This window comes from Kwoniella newhampshirensis, chromosome 4 (genome assembly GCF_039105145.1).
Source record: "Kwoniella newhampshirensis strain CBS 13917 chromosome 4, whole genome shotgun sequence".
Taxonomy (NCBI): domain Eukaryota; kingdom Fungi; phylum Basidiomycota; class Tremellomycetes; order Tremellales; family Cryptococcaceae; genus Kwoniella; species Kwoniella newhampshirensis.
In genome coordinates this window covers 1,576,785-1,591,846 of record NC_089958.1, presented here as the reverse complement: position 1 = coordinate 1,591,846, position 15,062 = coordinate 1,576,785, and the positions used below count along the sequence as shown (strand labels likewise).

General features: G+C 49.8%; 5 protein-coding genes across 5 annotated transcripts; 2 read left to right on the top strand and 3 right to left on the bottom strand.

The window, feature by feature from the left end:
• Positions 1 to 1,055: 1,055 nt before the first annotated feature.
• IAR55_002555 (glutamate 5-kinase) lies at positions 1,056 to 3,234 on the bottom strand (the record flags this gene model as incomplete). The annotated part of the gene is made up of 9 exons (XM_066945668.1): positions 1,056 to 1,125; positions 1,189 to 1,815; positions 1,886 to 2,126; positions 2,192 to 2,271; positions 2,335 to 2,429; positions 2,501 to 2,596; positions 2,670 to 2,971; positions 3,123 to 3,165; positions 3,229 to 3,234. The coding sequence occupies 9 exons, from the start codon at positions 3,232 to 3,234 to the stop codon at positions 1,056 to 1,058; spliced, it is 1,560 nt and encodes a 519-aa protein (XP_066804357.1).
• A 576-nt stretch (positions 3,235 to 3,810) lies between these two features.
• On the bottom strand, positions 3,811 to 6,166 carry IAR55_002554 (uncharacterized protein; the record flags this gene model as incomplete). The annotated part of the gene is made up of 11 exons (XM_066945667.1): positions 3,811 to 4,107; positions 4,165 to 4,422; positions 4,516 to 4,657; positions 4,736 to 4,991; positions 5,055 to 5,189; positions 5,247 to 5,288; positions 5,357 to 5,482; positions 5,541 to 5,625; positions 5,683 to 5,787; positions 5,865 to 5,921; positions 5,993 to 6,166. The coding sequence occupies 11 exons, from the start codon at positions 6,164 to 6,166 to the stop codon at positions 3,811 to 3,813; spliced, it is 1,677 nt and encodes a 558-aa protein (XP_066804356.1).
• A 1,972-nt stretch (positions 6,167 to 8,138) lies between these two features.
• IAR55_002553 (uncharacterized protein) lies at positions 8,139 to 9,487 on the top strand (the record flags this gene model as incomplete). Its single annotated transcript, XM_066945666.1, has 7 exons — positions 8,139 to 8,164; positions 8,270 to 8,316; positions 8,437 to 8,714; positions 8,862 to 9,056; positions 9,125 to 9,193; positions 9,270 to 9,333; positions 9,426 to 9,487. The coding sequence occupies 7 exons, from the start codon at positions 8,139 to 8,141 to the stop codon at positions 9,485 to 9,487; spliced, it is 741 nt and encodes a 246-aa protein (XP_066804355.1).
• A 278-nt stretch (positions 9,488 to 9,765) lies between these two features.
• IAR55_002552 (uncharacterized protein) lies at positions 9,766 to 12,369 on the bottom strand (the record flags this gene model as incomplete). The annotated part of the gene is made up of 14 exons (XM_066945665.1): positions 9,766 to 9,842; positions 9,943 to 10,054; positions 10,159 to 10,393; positions 10,470 to 10,523; positions 10,587 to 10,695; positions 10,753 to 10,777; positions 10,837 to 11,007; positions 11,067 to 11,124; positions 11,180 to 11,305; positions 11,372 to 11,462; positions 11,521 to 11,549; positions 11,621 to 11,751; positions 11,831 to 12,082; positions 12,172 to 12,369. 14 exons carry the CDS (start codon positions 12,367 to 12,369, stop codon positions 9,766 to 9,768), a joined length of 1,668 nt encoding a protein of 555 aa, XP_066804354.1.
• A 345-nt stretch (positions 12,370 to 12,714) lies between these two features.
• Positions 12,715 to 14,962, top strand: IAR55_002551 (uncharacterized protein; the record flags this gene model as incomplete). Its single annotated transcript, XM_066945664.1, has 12 exons — positions 12,715 to 12,730; positions 12,794 to 12,909; positions 12,978 to 13,030; positions 13,089 to 13,227; positions 13,298 to 13,334; positions 13,381 to 13,434; positions 13,520 to 13,707; positions 13,761 to 13,774; positions 13,837 to 14,116; positions 14,192 to 14,356; positions 14,425 to 14,586; positions 14,741 to 14,962. The coding sequence occupies 12 exons, from the start codon at positions 12,715 to 12,717 to the stop codon at positions 14,960 to 14,962; spliced, it is 1,446 nt and encodes a 481-aa protein (XP_066804353.1).
• Positions 14,963 to 15,062: the final 100 nt, after the last annotated feature.

Here is a 15,062-nt window from a genome sequence, read left to right as displayed (position 1 = left end):
CACCGACGGAATGACCTTACACTTCGTCTGCAAGCAATTCTCGAGCCGAAAGAAGTTCGGTGGATGTTTGCCGGAGCGATATTGGGAGGTAGGAGACGAGATGCAAGGTATCAGAGCGCAAACAGGACCTTTGAAAGAGATGCGCTAGACCGGACGATGATGTCGCTCCGAAACTGTGACCTGTTTGTGTCCTAGTGCCCTGGAGATGAATGATCTCAAAGATCACCACCATCTCATCACTTAAAACGTACAGTATATATGGGCGACTGAAATATCATCACTGGTGTCTTCTCTCCCTGTCCTAGCGTCTTACTTACCAGCCAACATAACAACATGACTGAAAAGCCGACTGTAAAACGTCACGAAGGGGGTATCCACTCTTATATCCGACGAGACAATGATGGAGATACCATGATCAACTCAGACAATGATACGATGGTTGGCTTCAGATTGTCCGATATCGATACAACTATTGCAGCTCATATCAGACCGTCAAGAGTCGGGGACAAGTGGCTCGTTTGGATGGTATGTGCTGTGCTCTACCCCTTGTTCTGGATCCATATGGTCTACACTTCGGACTCTTCTCAAATCCTCCCTTCTTCTGATTGAATGACGTGAAACATACACTGGGAAGATCAGCAGGAGATCTTAGTGGGATGTCCAATGGCAATGACAAGAAAGGGGAGACAAGGTAGTGTCGGTATTGTTCACTTCGGGAAGAATAATCAGGGAGAGAAACCTGTGGTTCAACATGAGGAGTTTGAGGCGAACAAGGGTGGACAAACAGTTCAGTCAACATGTGGAGAACAGTGACGACTCGAATTCCCGAAAGAAAGTCAAGTTCATTGTAGCATCTTGTTCCTATGTATCCATTATGGACTTTGTGGTCCAGTCACGCCACAATATAGTCAAGCATTCAACTCAGAAGTAGTATCTCGTCTGGACAAGGAGGGGTTGATTGCGTGCTCACTTTCACGACTCATGCGAAGCATATGAGGATGCATCAACATAACCTTTGCAGAGACACTGCAAGCCCAAAATCCCCCCGACTACTATCATAATATCGTTATCGAGTCTACCACATGCTCGCTCTCCGAGTATCCCAGCACCTTTTCGATATGCGCACTGTTCCCGGTTGCGTGACGTCAGCACCACCTCTCAGACCATCAGCAAGAATACTAGACGCACCTTTTCAGCCCTTTTATCCTGTCGATCTCCACACTGTTGTACTGCGCCAAACCTTTGCCGACCTCCACTTCTTCCCATTCATCTGTGGTTGATCCGCCGGCATTGTCTCCAACGCTATGACTTTGGCTTTGAGTCAGACTCGCGGCGGTTCCGAGCTTTTCTGTAAGGGCATGTATGGCGGGACTGGCCGGGACAGATCTGCTCAGTGGATCTAGCGAAGCGATAGATGACGAAAGAGAGAGTGCAGGTTGGATCAGCGGCGTATCTGGTTGGGCGGTGTTCAGATATCTGAGAGCGGGAGAGGCAAGAGTCGTCGGGTGAGGATGCTGTAATTGAGACGGGTTGTCATTTGTTGTGTTCGTACTCGGGGTAGGACTCGATGGGATGGAGTCGTCGATGGATCGACGCGACGGTCCAGCTTTGCCTCCAGTATCACTGTTATGTCGTACTTTGCGACGAACGACTATTCGAACACCTTGATGACTAGCGAACGGACCTTCGACTCGAACGACCCCGGCTGGAAGAAGTCTACCACCGCTTTCCTTCCGAGTGATAGCTCGATATGCACCTTCGTCAATAACTACCGTGCCCGCCGAGTGCAGTCCATGAGCAATCCACCATTTACGTCTGTACAGGGCGACATGACAATGGTCAGCAAAAGTGCGTGGCTCTGACAAGTGCTTCATGAGTGACTCACTCCTTCAATGCTGTTTCCCTTCTCAAGAACCTGGTGCACAACGGTCCCTCCTCCAAGTTCGGCGTCTCTGAAACCTCTCTGCTTGGCCCTGGACCTTTCTCGATAACCCTGAAAATATCGGCGACTTTCGCAGAATGCATCACAACCGTCGTTGTACCCGCTGCTGTCGCCAGCTCTGCTGCGATCAGTTTCGTTGACATTCCACCTGTTCCAAGTGACGTTCCGAGAGTGGATGTCGATACTGATCGAACCCAAGTCTGTTCAGCTACCGGACTGATTTCGCTTGATCAGATCCAACTAGCTCACCTTGTCGTCTGACTTTCTCAACGTCCCTCACTACTCTAACAGGCTTCGCGTCGGGATTGTTCCTCGGATTGTCCGTATATCTTTTGTCGCAATTACGTCAGGTCGCTATCTCTACCGCGGGTTATAAGGCTGATCCAACTCACAAGCACTCAACATCGGTGAGCAGGAACAGGTAATCTGCGTGTACGATGGCGGATGAGATAGCTGAGAGGGTATCATTATCTCCAAATTTTATTTCCTGGTTTTGTCGAACTGACTTCAGTCCTCTCACAAACGGATTCGTGTCCGACACGCCCTAACCGCACTCACCGACACAGACACCGTATCGTTCTCATTGACGATAGGCACCACACCCATCTGTAGTAATTCAGAGAAAGTGTTTTGCGCATTGAGATATCTCGTTCGCTGTATCAGCCATACAACAAATCAGTCTCCGCCTTGGTGGGCTTGCCCCGAGGGATAGACGACGACGACTTACATCCGAGATATCCATCCTCGTCAACAGGATTTGCGCTATCGGCTGATCCAACTGACTGAACAAATTGTCCCACAGAGCGATCAATCTTCCTTGACCGATAGCCGCCAGCGCCTGTTTCTGCTGTAATCCTTTACCCCGCTCTCGTAAACCCATTCGACGAAGACCGACACCGATAGCTCCCGAGGAGACGAGGACGACCCGGTGGCCTTGTGAGCGGAGGGTGACGACGGCTTCGACGATGGAGGAGAGCAACTGGAGGTGTGGAAGGAAAGGGTAAGATGGTGAGACGATCGACGATGTTCCTGGGACGTATGCGTGTGAGCTGAATGCACAACTTGTCGATAAAAGAGTGACAATAGCCCGTATTACTGGAGTTGCCGAATACGAGCTAGAATTTGGGATAAAATGGGGAGGTATGTCATGGTACGGAAAGCCGATCACCAATTCACTCACCCAGCTTGATTACAATGGTCATGGGAGGAGCTCTTGTTTTGTCCTATGAAAGCGATGCCTTGATTAGCCTCGTTGCCTACTCTGTTCATGGGACCGACGAACGCACCGACATGGTGTTGAAGTGATGACCTGGTTCTATTAGCTTGTACGTAGTTCGGCGCAACAGGGACCGGTTCCTGCCGTCGTTCCCAGATCAAGCAGTATGGTCGCACGCTAATCGGTCCCTCGCTTTCAGCTATGCAGATATGGTCTCATAAGTGTACCTCAAGCACCATGAACGAGAGAATGGCAATCAATCGCTGCAGCGTCGAGCAGAATGAGTCGAAAGAAACCGAAGTTTGAGAGTGTCGTGACATCATCACTTATTGATGAGCTCTGGCTGTGGCATCGATAATAACCTCAGCTTATGTAGCGATGACCGTGATGTAAATCACAGACGCTGTCCATATTGATGGTACTTCTGATACATATCTTCTCTCTTACGCCTTGATAGCCAGGTAAAGCTATTTGATGATATTATATTATGCAGGAACGAAAATAGAACAGCCGAGACCCGATTGTGGCAAGCCACAACCGCCTCCTACGCTACACCTTCCACCTACTCGCGATCACACGAGAGACTAAGACTCAGTACATGTACACGCAGATCTGCGCTCCACCTCGCACCGCGACCGCCCTTATTCATTTCTTAGGCCAAGCGACCGGCATCAGTGCCGTTGTTCGTCCTCTCCTTGTGCTGTATATCGGCAGCAACCTTGTCGAGACCGATCTGCTTGGCGATACGTTCACGTCGTTGTCGGTCTTCGGCACCGGAATCGTCGTGGAAGACTCGGTCAATCTCCTCAAGACTAAGACCCTTGAGTTCGGGAAGGAGGAAGACCGAGTAGAAGAATCCAACGATACAGAAGCACATGAAGACAATGTAGGTCTTGTAACCGATAGAGCTGATCATGTGAGGAGTAACCATGGCAACAGTGAAGTTCATCTGAACAGACGAGTCAACTAATTGTCCATGACATCATAGCGAGACTGTTATACTCACAAGCCAGTTGGTAGCGGAAGACACAGACATTCCCTTAGCCCTCATGTCGAGGGGGAAGACCTCGGCTGAGACGACCCAGGCGAGGGGTCCCCAAGTGACGGCGAAATTGGCAATGTACCAGTAAATCATGAAGACGGCACCGTTACCGGCCGCCTTGTTTTCGAAACCTGGGCCGTACACTGCGATTATGGCGGCTACAGTAGCATGCGAGATGGCCATGTTGGCTTCACCCCATGCGAGAATGGGCTTTCGGCCGAACTATAAAAAGATGACAGGCAGTAGATTAGCCATTTTTCCATTGACCAGTTTACCAGTTCAAGCGGATCTTCAGAGGAAGTTATAAAGACTCACGTTGTCGACGAAAAGTACGGCGGGGAATGTAAATACGAAGTTGACGATACCGACAACACCAGTCGCAAGAAGACCGATTGTACCACCGCTTAGACCAATAGACTCGAAAATGGTAGGCGCGTAGTAGATAATGGCGTTAATACTGACGATGATAGTAGAGATATCAGTGTCATTCCAAGCCGACGCCCTATCACTGACAAAGGAAAGAAACGAAACTCACCCTGTCCATTGCTGGAGAGCTTGAGCACCAGCACCAAGCATGAGACGATGCAACAGAGGCTTGGTAGTGAATAGTCTCTTGTACTCAAGCAAGTTGACCCGTAGGTTGACATCCTCGTAGCCATATCGCTCCTTGGCGGCTTCTCTTTCAACAAGTCGTTCAGCTTGAAGGGCTCGGAACTCGTACTGAACTTCGGGCGCGTCCTCAGTGGAGTGACGAAGCATAGCGAGGGTGGTGAGACATTCCTCTTCTCGACCTGAGAGTTAATGTCGTGTCAGCACGGGACCACTCCGCCGGACCGATTGCCGCAAACACTCACCCTTGAGCATGAGCCATCGAGGCGAGAAGGGCAAGAAGATGGCACCGACGCAAAGGATGAGACCAGGAACAAGTTGGAGACCAAGGGGAATTCGCCAAGCCGCAATGGATTGACTGTCACCAGTCCCACCGATATCTACGATGATCATCAGCGCCAGGTTCTGACTAGTGACCTCCAACAGGTGCTACTCACAGTTTGTACCGTATGCGATCCAGTACGAGACTAAGATACCGACTGCACAGGGAGAACTATTAGCGACAGGCGACAACAAATGACCGGAACAACGGGAGACAGCAGCTTACATGTGATGGCTAATTGCTGAAGAGCAACCAGAGATCCTCGGATACCTGGTGGAGCCAATTCGGCATTGAACATGGGGACCAGCATGGAGATGGCTCCGACACCAAGACCACCGACGAATCGACCGACTGGACAGCCCAATCTACGTCAGCGGTGTACTCTGCCTGGCAGTATCGGTATACACACCATAGATACAGGCGACACTGCTGTTGGCACCAACTTGGATGGCAGTTCCGACCATGAAGACGAGGGACCAGGCAGAGATAGAGTACTGATTACCAAGTCGTCAATATCAAGACGATGTACAAGTCCCAGGTCCCTCACTCACTTTACGAGAGTATTTATCGGCAAGAGGACCAGCGGTCAGGGCACCGACCATAGCACCGAGTTCGAGAATGGAAGTGAGAAGTGCTTTGGTATCGGGGTTCGTCAACTGTGATTACGATATCAAGTCAGCATGTGAGCTTCAGGTCTATCGGTAGATCTGACGACTGAATGAAAGGTACTCACAGTGACAGTGTATCGGTTAACAAAGTTCGACATGACCTGTACCTGACCGAAGACCCCCTACGACCACCGAAAAATCAGCGAGAGAACGGACATCAACGATGTCTGGGAATATCACGACCACAGCTTACCTGATTGTAACCGTATAAAACACCTCCGAGGGAGGCGAATAGGGCCAATGAAAGAGCTCTTCCGTTCTTGAAGAGACCCCTCCAACCCTCGTTTTGTCGCTGAGTGAGCAGGGCTTCGAAGTCCCCACCGACTGGGGGACCCGCCTCGCTCTTCGTTGGAGCTTCGCTCGCCATTGTTTCGTGTGATTGGTAAGTGTGAAGCGTGTTGTTGTTTGTTGGTATTTTCACTCGGGATAAGTTGTCTCTACGAGTGAAGGTTCGTTTCTGTGAGATGAGATGAAAGAAAGCAAAGGAAAACGATCGTCAGCTTCGACCGAACCACTAGTTTCGAATCTACATATGACAGCCTGATCACGCTTGTAAAGGCGGATGACTAAAGAGGATGGTGAAGTGGAAGACATCGATGGGTGGAGTGGAGGGGTGACGTCGTAGTACGTACGCATAGATTGCGAAAGTATAAGTTATATCGTAAGTGATTGTGGATATTCAATTGTTGGAAAGAGAAAAAGAGGAAGAGGAGGACGTTAAGAGTACGATGCTTCTTCGCCTTTCTTATACCGTGGTCAGCAGATCGATTGGGCAGGGGGGAGTTACGTGTTGGGACCGTGTGCCGAGCAAAAGTGTATGGAGTCTGCCTAGAACCGACGAGGTTTTCCCCTCTTCCTGCCTGTCACGGGTGACGATGACATCTCTCTTCTCCTTCTGCTTCCGGTCAACTTTTCCTCACCGACTGCCGACTCTGGCATGTTTGTTGAGTTTCGTTTTTTCTTTTCGCACCCTTCCTCCCCCGGTTTCCTCGCGAGAGTATCCGAAAAAAGGGGGGCAAGCGATGGGTTTTCACCATGCACATCCTCCGCTCTCCTGCCCCTTGTTGGCCCCATAAGTCCCCGGGGGTCCATAGGAGACCTCGGACTGCGAGACTCTCCCTTCGGATCAATTAGGGTAGTCAGCTCGACGGGGATCGGAACTACGCTCAGGGGGTCCACATGATGCCATAAATGACTGTGTGTCCTATCCCTTCGTCTCGTGATGTGTGACGTCGTTCCTGCAAAGCGGCCCGTACGTAAGAGGGAACCAAAAATCAGATCTCCACGTGGTCGATGCATACGCAGAGAAGAGCGTGTCTGAAAGATGAAATTCGGTCTTTTGCCTACGTATACAACGAAAGATGTGGGTATAATTTCATTATTGGTGTGCACTGTACGGTGCTTCCGAACATATGATGAGATGGGCCGCGAGAGCCGGGCAACTGACATGTGAATCGGAAGAGAACGAAAGCAAACGAGCCCCTCATGAGTATCCCTCATCTCCACTCCGTCCCCGTAATCAAACACGCTGCGAGTGGGTCGGATCATGTCGCCATGGACGTGGTGACAGATCGCGCCGTGGCAGTGGACCATGCGATTGATCCCACCTCGTTGCCGTCACTACCCCGAAAATTAGTACTACGCTGCAGAAAATGATCTCGCAGTGCGTGGTGCGATCCATGTCATTTGCGCACAGCCAAGGCCAAGCAAAGGGGGAGTTGCGACCCATGCTTGGCCACCCATCTGTTGCGCAGTCCCATTCTCCATAACCGACCGTATCCGGGAGTTTGACGAGGCTGGCTAGGGGCAGATCTGTCGGCCGGGGCTACCACACAGTACCCTACGAGAAGACAAGGATCGCAGACGCAGCTCAGGGTCAGAAAACGGAATTGTTAAACGAAAGCAGAAATGTGGCGCCGCCGGTATACTATCCTTGTTTTGGGTCAAATTCGTCACACCGGCGGCCACAGCCATCGAGGAGCATCAAGCTTAAATCCATCGTGTCAGATTGTGTCAAAACGATTTCTCGACGATCGTGAGAAAGTCGATATCAGGCTGCATGCATATGGCATTTGCATATGGTATTATGCTAGCTGGGATTTATCCCGCGGCAGCGTACGATATCTGTTCTGGTGAGACCGTGAGAATGTAATCGATCAGTCGGCAGCTGCGTCATAGAACTCTCGGCTAAAATGAAAGCAATCACAACAATTACTTCTATGATGTTTTGAGGTTTTCTATCTATTGATATGTTTCGCACATTCGCACTTGGCCAAACATCATCAGATCTGCTTTAGCTTATCAAGACAGCATTTCACGAAGGACCTCGGACACCAAATATGACCAAAATCCAAGAACCACAACTGTGCGCTCATCCTGTCCACAGCGTCGCAATCCGATAAACTCCTACCATCGGCTTTGTAGCGGAATATCCGAGCTGACATCGCCCTTGTTCTGTTCCCACTTACAGACGAGCAGTCCGAACATGGTTGAATACTCGGCCGGATCTTTTATTAGGTGAGCGTTGTTCTGCGATCGTGCACGGTAGCAAGACCCATTGTCTCTTCGTATGAAATCTCTTGGGATGAGTTTTACATGACAAGTCACTTTCAGACTGACAGGCCTCCACGCGTACAGCAATCGCGAAGCGGCACACCACGAACCCCCTTCTCTCGCCTCTTCCAGGTAGCTCCACCTCATCTTCCTCTTCGTCCACACTCAATTTATCAGTACCTATCGGAAGCCCGACGAGCGATACCCTTCGCGTCAAAGTATCTACGAGAGCGAGGAACGTGGAGGTGGACATACCCTTGCCTCAGCCTCAGGAGTCGCAGAAGGGATTACCGATCACGGCGATAGGTGTGAGGAGGACGATCAAGGAAATGGGGAGGGATGCGTTCAAGCATTTCAAAGTTGTGCGTTGGTGTAAAATCCTCACACGGGGGTTATTCTCCTGCTACTCCCCTCGAGACGACCTGGTATTCGGACGAGGGGCTCAATGGGAGAAGCGTAAAATATGACGCTGACGTGCATTGATTTCAATCGTTGATCGTCCGTCACAGCCTACAAACCCTGCGATATCGAGATTCCATCTCCCTCGATATGACAGGACGCTAGTCGTACTCCCCATGACACTTCTCTTCTACCTCGCTTTTGCACCTGATACATATCAAAGTGCCGTGATCGGGAGGTCGGTCGTGAGCAAATATCTCGGGAAATGGATGATCCCAATTGCCCTCTTCATCCTCGCAGCTTCAGTAAGTCGATCCTCGTCCGCGATACAGTGAAAACGCACAAGATGGCTGATAATCGCACTGAACTGTAGCATCTGGTCATCGAGCCGATATGGTTGATATCTGATCTCCGTAAATATCAAGTCCCCTTGAGACCTAGCGTAAGTGCCTGCCCCTCCTCCTCCACTGTTGATCACCTTGACATCCATACTGATTAGAACACTGGCAAACGAGCAGCTTCTCTATCTTCTGGTGGTGGTACTCATAGGGTATGGTGGTATCGAAGCCTTACAAAATGAAGGTGAGCCATCAACTCCAGATCCACATCGAGGCTGCACTCCCCTTTTGAAGATGAGATCGGATAGCTGATACTGTGTCACCTCGGAACTCTAGTAATTGAAGAACGTGTGCGGTTGTTGCATTCCAAATCGACCGAACTTAAGAAGGCACAATGATGTTCTCCTTTGATCGAGCCGCCCATACATTCACTATGTTCCCACTTGACAAACATCGCTCGTTTAACAGCGATTCCAGCGAGTTGTAATAGTCAAACATAGTCAGCCCGTCTAAAAGATCTTAATCAAGTTTCATATGCAGTTGATATGCAGTTGATATGCAGTTGATTTACATATCATGTCCGGTACATTCTCCCAGAGAATGATAGATGGCCATCTGAACTCCTCACATTCCGGCGTTTTCCCCATCGGCGAATCTCGCCCTTCCCCACCGCAGCTCACTCGTACAACGTGTCCAAAAATGTTTCGGCCAGCTTGCCGACGACATGAGGTCCTACACTTGTTTGTCCAAGTCCTATATGGAAAGTCGAGTCAGCCAGCTTATACTCCCGAGACAAATAGACAACTGAAGGGTCTGAAACTGCTTGGCAGAAAATTGATGGATTTTGACATACCATACAAAGCTACCATGTCACCTTGGGTGGCACTTGTTCCTCCCTTCTTCAGTTCCGTCACAACTTCGCTCAGATCGTCCAACAACTCATCAACGCTCTTGGCTGTCAATCGCTACGTGAAGGAAATAGAAGCGCATAAGCTCTGTTATGAGCCATTCCTCATTCGTCTCGCAGGCATGACCTGCGTGTGGAAGACAAGGAAGAGCATAGACTCACCGTGAATGCCATATGTAAGCCACCACCCGCACCCAAAGCACTGAGATGCCACCCTTTCTTGCCCATCTCATCGCCAATGGCATAGATATTTACCGTTCTACTGTTAAATGCTACGACGGAAGCCTTGGGGTCGCCGAGTACGTAAAGATTTTGAGCGAAGATCGGTCTCGATCTCAGCTCAGCGGTGAAATGACGCGCGGCAGAGACGATCAGTCGACATGAATCGAGGTAGCCGCTGAGGTGAAAGGCAAGGATCAGCAACTGATCATGAATGTTATAAGAGCGGGTAGAAAGGTGAACACAGCACTCACTCGAAGCCTATGTAGTTAAGAACTGCCCAAGCTCCTGCTAACACTGAACCCGGTCTTTGAAGTATAGTTCCGTCAGTATGTACAGTCGCGCCTGTAGATTTGCGAGACATGACACACCTCGAGCCAGCCATGGAAGGACTTGCATACACTCCTCCAGCCCAATCCGTTATGACGTAGTACTGGTATCTCCTGAGCTCTGCCGAACGGTACATGATCACAGAAGAACCTGCAGAGGTTCTATAGAATTAGCGGTGGATCCAAAATTCTCGCGGCCGATGCGTACCTTTGGGACAAAATGCATATTTGTGCTGCCAAACCGTCAAATCAGTTCTCACCCCTTAGCTGGCAAACATCGATCAAATCTTACAGTATCACAACTAATGCTTGTTACTCCATCTACTCTGAAGTCGAATGGCTGTACGCCTTCGCCAAAGCCAGCCTTGTCAAGGAAAGGCATGATGAATGAGCCGAGACAACAATCGACGTGCAGACCGACGTTGTACCGTTTCGCAAGGGCACCAAGGGCTGGGATATCGTCCTACAGCACGAATTATCAGCTTTTCTCCTGGTCGCCAAACGACAGTTGGTCCAGCTCACAATAGCGCCGTCGGGGAAATTTGGTGCAGAGCCGACCAACATGATCGTATTGGGGTTACTAGAACAAAATTGAGCAACGTTTTCAACGTAGTATCGAGCTGGTTGCGACGCACATGGCTCTCTTCATTGCCTTAACATTGGCTTTCCGCGTCTCTTCGTTGACCGGAATCACATGTAACTTGATTTTGAAGTACTCGGAAGCTTTCCAGAACGCTGCATGAGCCGAGGAGGGAACGATCCTGAATCAAAGTGGTCAGTCATAGCCGTACAGATGCTCGCTTGTCTTAAGAAGACAGAATGCGTACATTTCTGGATGCGAGACGTTCTTCGTGTCACGGGCCCAGTCCCGGTACGTCTTGACGGCCATGAGGATCGATTCAGTGCCACCAGAAGTAGCTGCACGCAGGGATCAGCTATGGACCAAGATCAAATCGACAAGAAGCTTTGCACTGACTGGTTCCCGCACCCTTGGGTCCGTTGAATCTGATCGAACAGGACGAGATTCAGCCGGTGATGAATACAATAATGCTCTATACATAATGGGTGTAACTTACAAGTTGAGGCAGATACTGACAATCTCGCTCTCCATCTTTCTAACACCGGGAAAGACGTCGGGATGTAATGGGTTCGAAACGACGAATTTGGCCATAGCCTCATTGATGACAGCGTTCAGGTCTTCTCCTCCCTGCAGGCCCCACGGCACATGTCAGCTGAACCATCATTCCTACACATCCAGCACGTAAAGAAAAGAGGCCTCAGCTCACATGATATACAGCACCACTAACACGACCATCATCCACATCGCCCCTCTCGAGTTTCTTCAAATTGGTCCATTCACTCTCCAACCATTCTTTACTCCGGCCCTTCTCCGGCAGACTCTTTACCGATGTGAGCATCACTCCATCAGGATAAGTGGATGGAGCCAATTTCTCTCGCAGTTGAGAGCGGGTCTTGGCCAGTTCGGAATCGAGTTTTGCTTTCGAGGAAGGTAAAGATAAAATGATTCGAACGACCAGCTGTGTACACATCCCGTATCAGTCAATTATTCTTAACTAGAAATGCAATGAAGGAAAGAGGAAGAGGGAGCCACGAAACAGTCACTCACAGATTTGATAACGCTCTGGAACTCATTGAATACCCCTGTAAGACCTCTTGCTCGAAGATGACGATAACTATACAGAAAAGATTTGAGCACCCAATAAATGAGAGCGATCCGACGGATCTGCTCCAATCTACCCATATAAGGTTCGATGCGAGCCCGTAAGTTGGGCTTGGAGACCGTCAACGGCGAGAGCGAGGACATGTCAAAGGACAGACTACGGTGATAGATCAGGGGTAGGGAAATGGATGGCTGTCTCAGACGAGTAGATGGACGAGGATGTCAATGTGGATGTTGTGTCGTCTTTCTCCAATTAGTGATGGTTTGATCCAATATCATCGACGCTTATGGGTGGCGAACTCACCCAAGGACACGTGGTCGTGTGTTCCGTGCCTAGATCGGAGAACACGGCACGATCTGGAGCAACTCAACTGAGTGGTGGACCAACTCGTCATCTCATGTTCTGACATCTGATGAATCATTCCTTTATATCTAAGCTGAGCTTCCCTCTAGTAACCCTGCAAATAGCTCTTCACCACAGGGCCAGCCATGCCAGAGTTACCTGGTGGGCTCATATCAAGACAGTGATCAGGGCGTTCAGAACTGACGGACTGTTCTGGTCTCTTAGAGGTCGAGCGAGCACGAAAGCTCATACAGGAGTCTTGCAAAGGTTACAAGATCAAGTCCGTAGACGCAAAGGAAGACAAGATAGTGTATACAGGTGGGATAGATCATAATGAATTCGTGTGTATACGTCTTTATGGCTCTGTGACGGCGTATGATGGTCATTCGGCTCACACGTTCAACTCTAGGCAAAGGAGATCACTGGCAGGACGATCACAGGTTGCGAGCGAAAGGGCAAGACGTACGCTCTTGCACCGTCATCAAGAAGAGTCAAGCACTGACGCTGACATGATCGACAGCTTTTGGATGACACTGTCTGGCGACGGTCGCTTCCCAGTCATGCATTTCGGCATGACCGGTATGATACAGCTCAAAGGCCAAGAACCAACTTGGTACAGACGGAGACCGAAAGAGAACTCGAACGTTTGGCCACCAAAAGTATGTACAAAAACAGGTCATCTTGGCATCAGTCGGTCACTCATGAGCTGATTCCCGTCTGGGTCGTTAGTTCTGTAAATTGTCAGTCGAACTCGCGAAGGTCCTCGGTAGGTGTTGCAAGACTCACGACGGCCTTCAGTGTACTTGTCTTAGAACCACGGCCAGGATCAGTATCGGATGAACTAAGAGAACTAGCATTTCTGGATGGTGAGCGCATTTGTTCAGTCGCAGCGTCCTATCACCCGTACAGTGAACGTCCCAGGAGCTAAGAATCGTTCTTTTATATAATCAGGTCGTAGATTAGGTCGTCTGAGACTGTTGCCCGATCCAGTCACTGCTCATCCCCCAGTATCAGCGTTGGGCTTCGATCCTGTTCTAGATCATCCCACTCTTGACGAATTCAAGGACTTGATCGCGAAGAAGAAAGGGACTGTCAAGGGGATGATAATGGATCAAGCATTCAGCGCAGGTGTAGGCAACGTGAGCTATCTCATTTCATCGGTATCAGAGTAATATGCTGATGATCTCTTTAGTGGGTGGCCGATGAGTACGTCATACGGAAAGCATGATTTTGGTGTGATGGCACTGATATTGATTGACCTCGGATAGAGTATTGTACCAAGCCCGAATACATCCTGCATGTCCCGTCCCAAGCCTTTCAGAGCAAAACATCGAAGATCTGCATCATCAGTTACGCGCGGTCCCACTGACAGCCGTTTCGGTCAATGCTGATTCGAAGCAATTTCCCGAGGACTGGCTTTTCAGATGGAGATGGGGAAAAGGTGTGAAGCAGAAGAAAGGTTCGGAAAAGGCCAAGAAAGTGAAGGTTGAGGAGGATGAAGAGGGAGGTGAGGATATTAAACCTGCTGGTAAGAAATATCTGGGATTAGTGAGTGCTTCCACTTGAGAGGCCGGCGGCTTCGTATAGAATTTGTCTGTATGTGTGTGCTGACACTGCTGACAGCCGGATGGAGGACCCGCGACCATCGTCTTTATCGAAGTGGGCGGAAGGACAACGGCTGTGGTCGAGGAACTCCAGAAGATGCCCGAAGGAGTCGAGATCAAGCCAAAGATCAGCAAAGGTGGGAAGGGCAGTGGAGGAAAGAAACGGGTTAAGGAAGAAGACACGGTAAGCCGATCTCGAAAACAAGGTTTTCAATATATCGTTGACCGCTCGAATGATGTGTCGTTAAACAGGATGAAGCCATAACCTCTTCTGCATTTGGAAGCGACAGTGATGAGGTGGTAACCCCCAAAAAAGTGACGACTCCGCGACAGCGAGCGGCACTTGCGGGGTCGGCAAAGCGAGTCAAGGTAGAACCGGAAGTGAAGGCAAAAACTTCGACTCCTGCTCGAAAGGTGAGTCACAGTCACCGGACCTGTCGCTGCCTTGAATTGCAAGGGACTAATGATCAACTGACGAAGTATACTACCCATTCTGCTTTTGACATTGTGTCTCTACACTGTCCATATGTTGCTCCACTCCGCATGTTGTGTCATCCAACCTCTACAGATTGGCAAGACAAAAACATCAGATACGCCTCCTTCTCGACGCAAAGCCGCCAACGGAGCTGGGCCAGGCGACTGCAAACCGACTTCCGCGTCAGTGAAAGATGCAAAGAAATCGTCGAACCCCAAACCGTCCGCGCAAGCCAGAACCTCTACGGGAAGAGGACGTGCAAAACGGCAAGAGCTATCAGAGGGATCGTCAGAGTTATCAGATGCGCCTGAGTAGATCCAGTGTGATAGCAATTGATGAGAATGCATGCATCACTTCAGGCGGTAAACCATTTTGGGATAAAATGGAAATAAAAGGCGCGTCAAAATATTGGTCA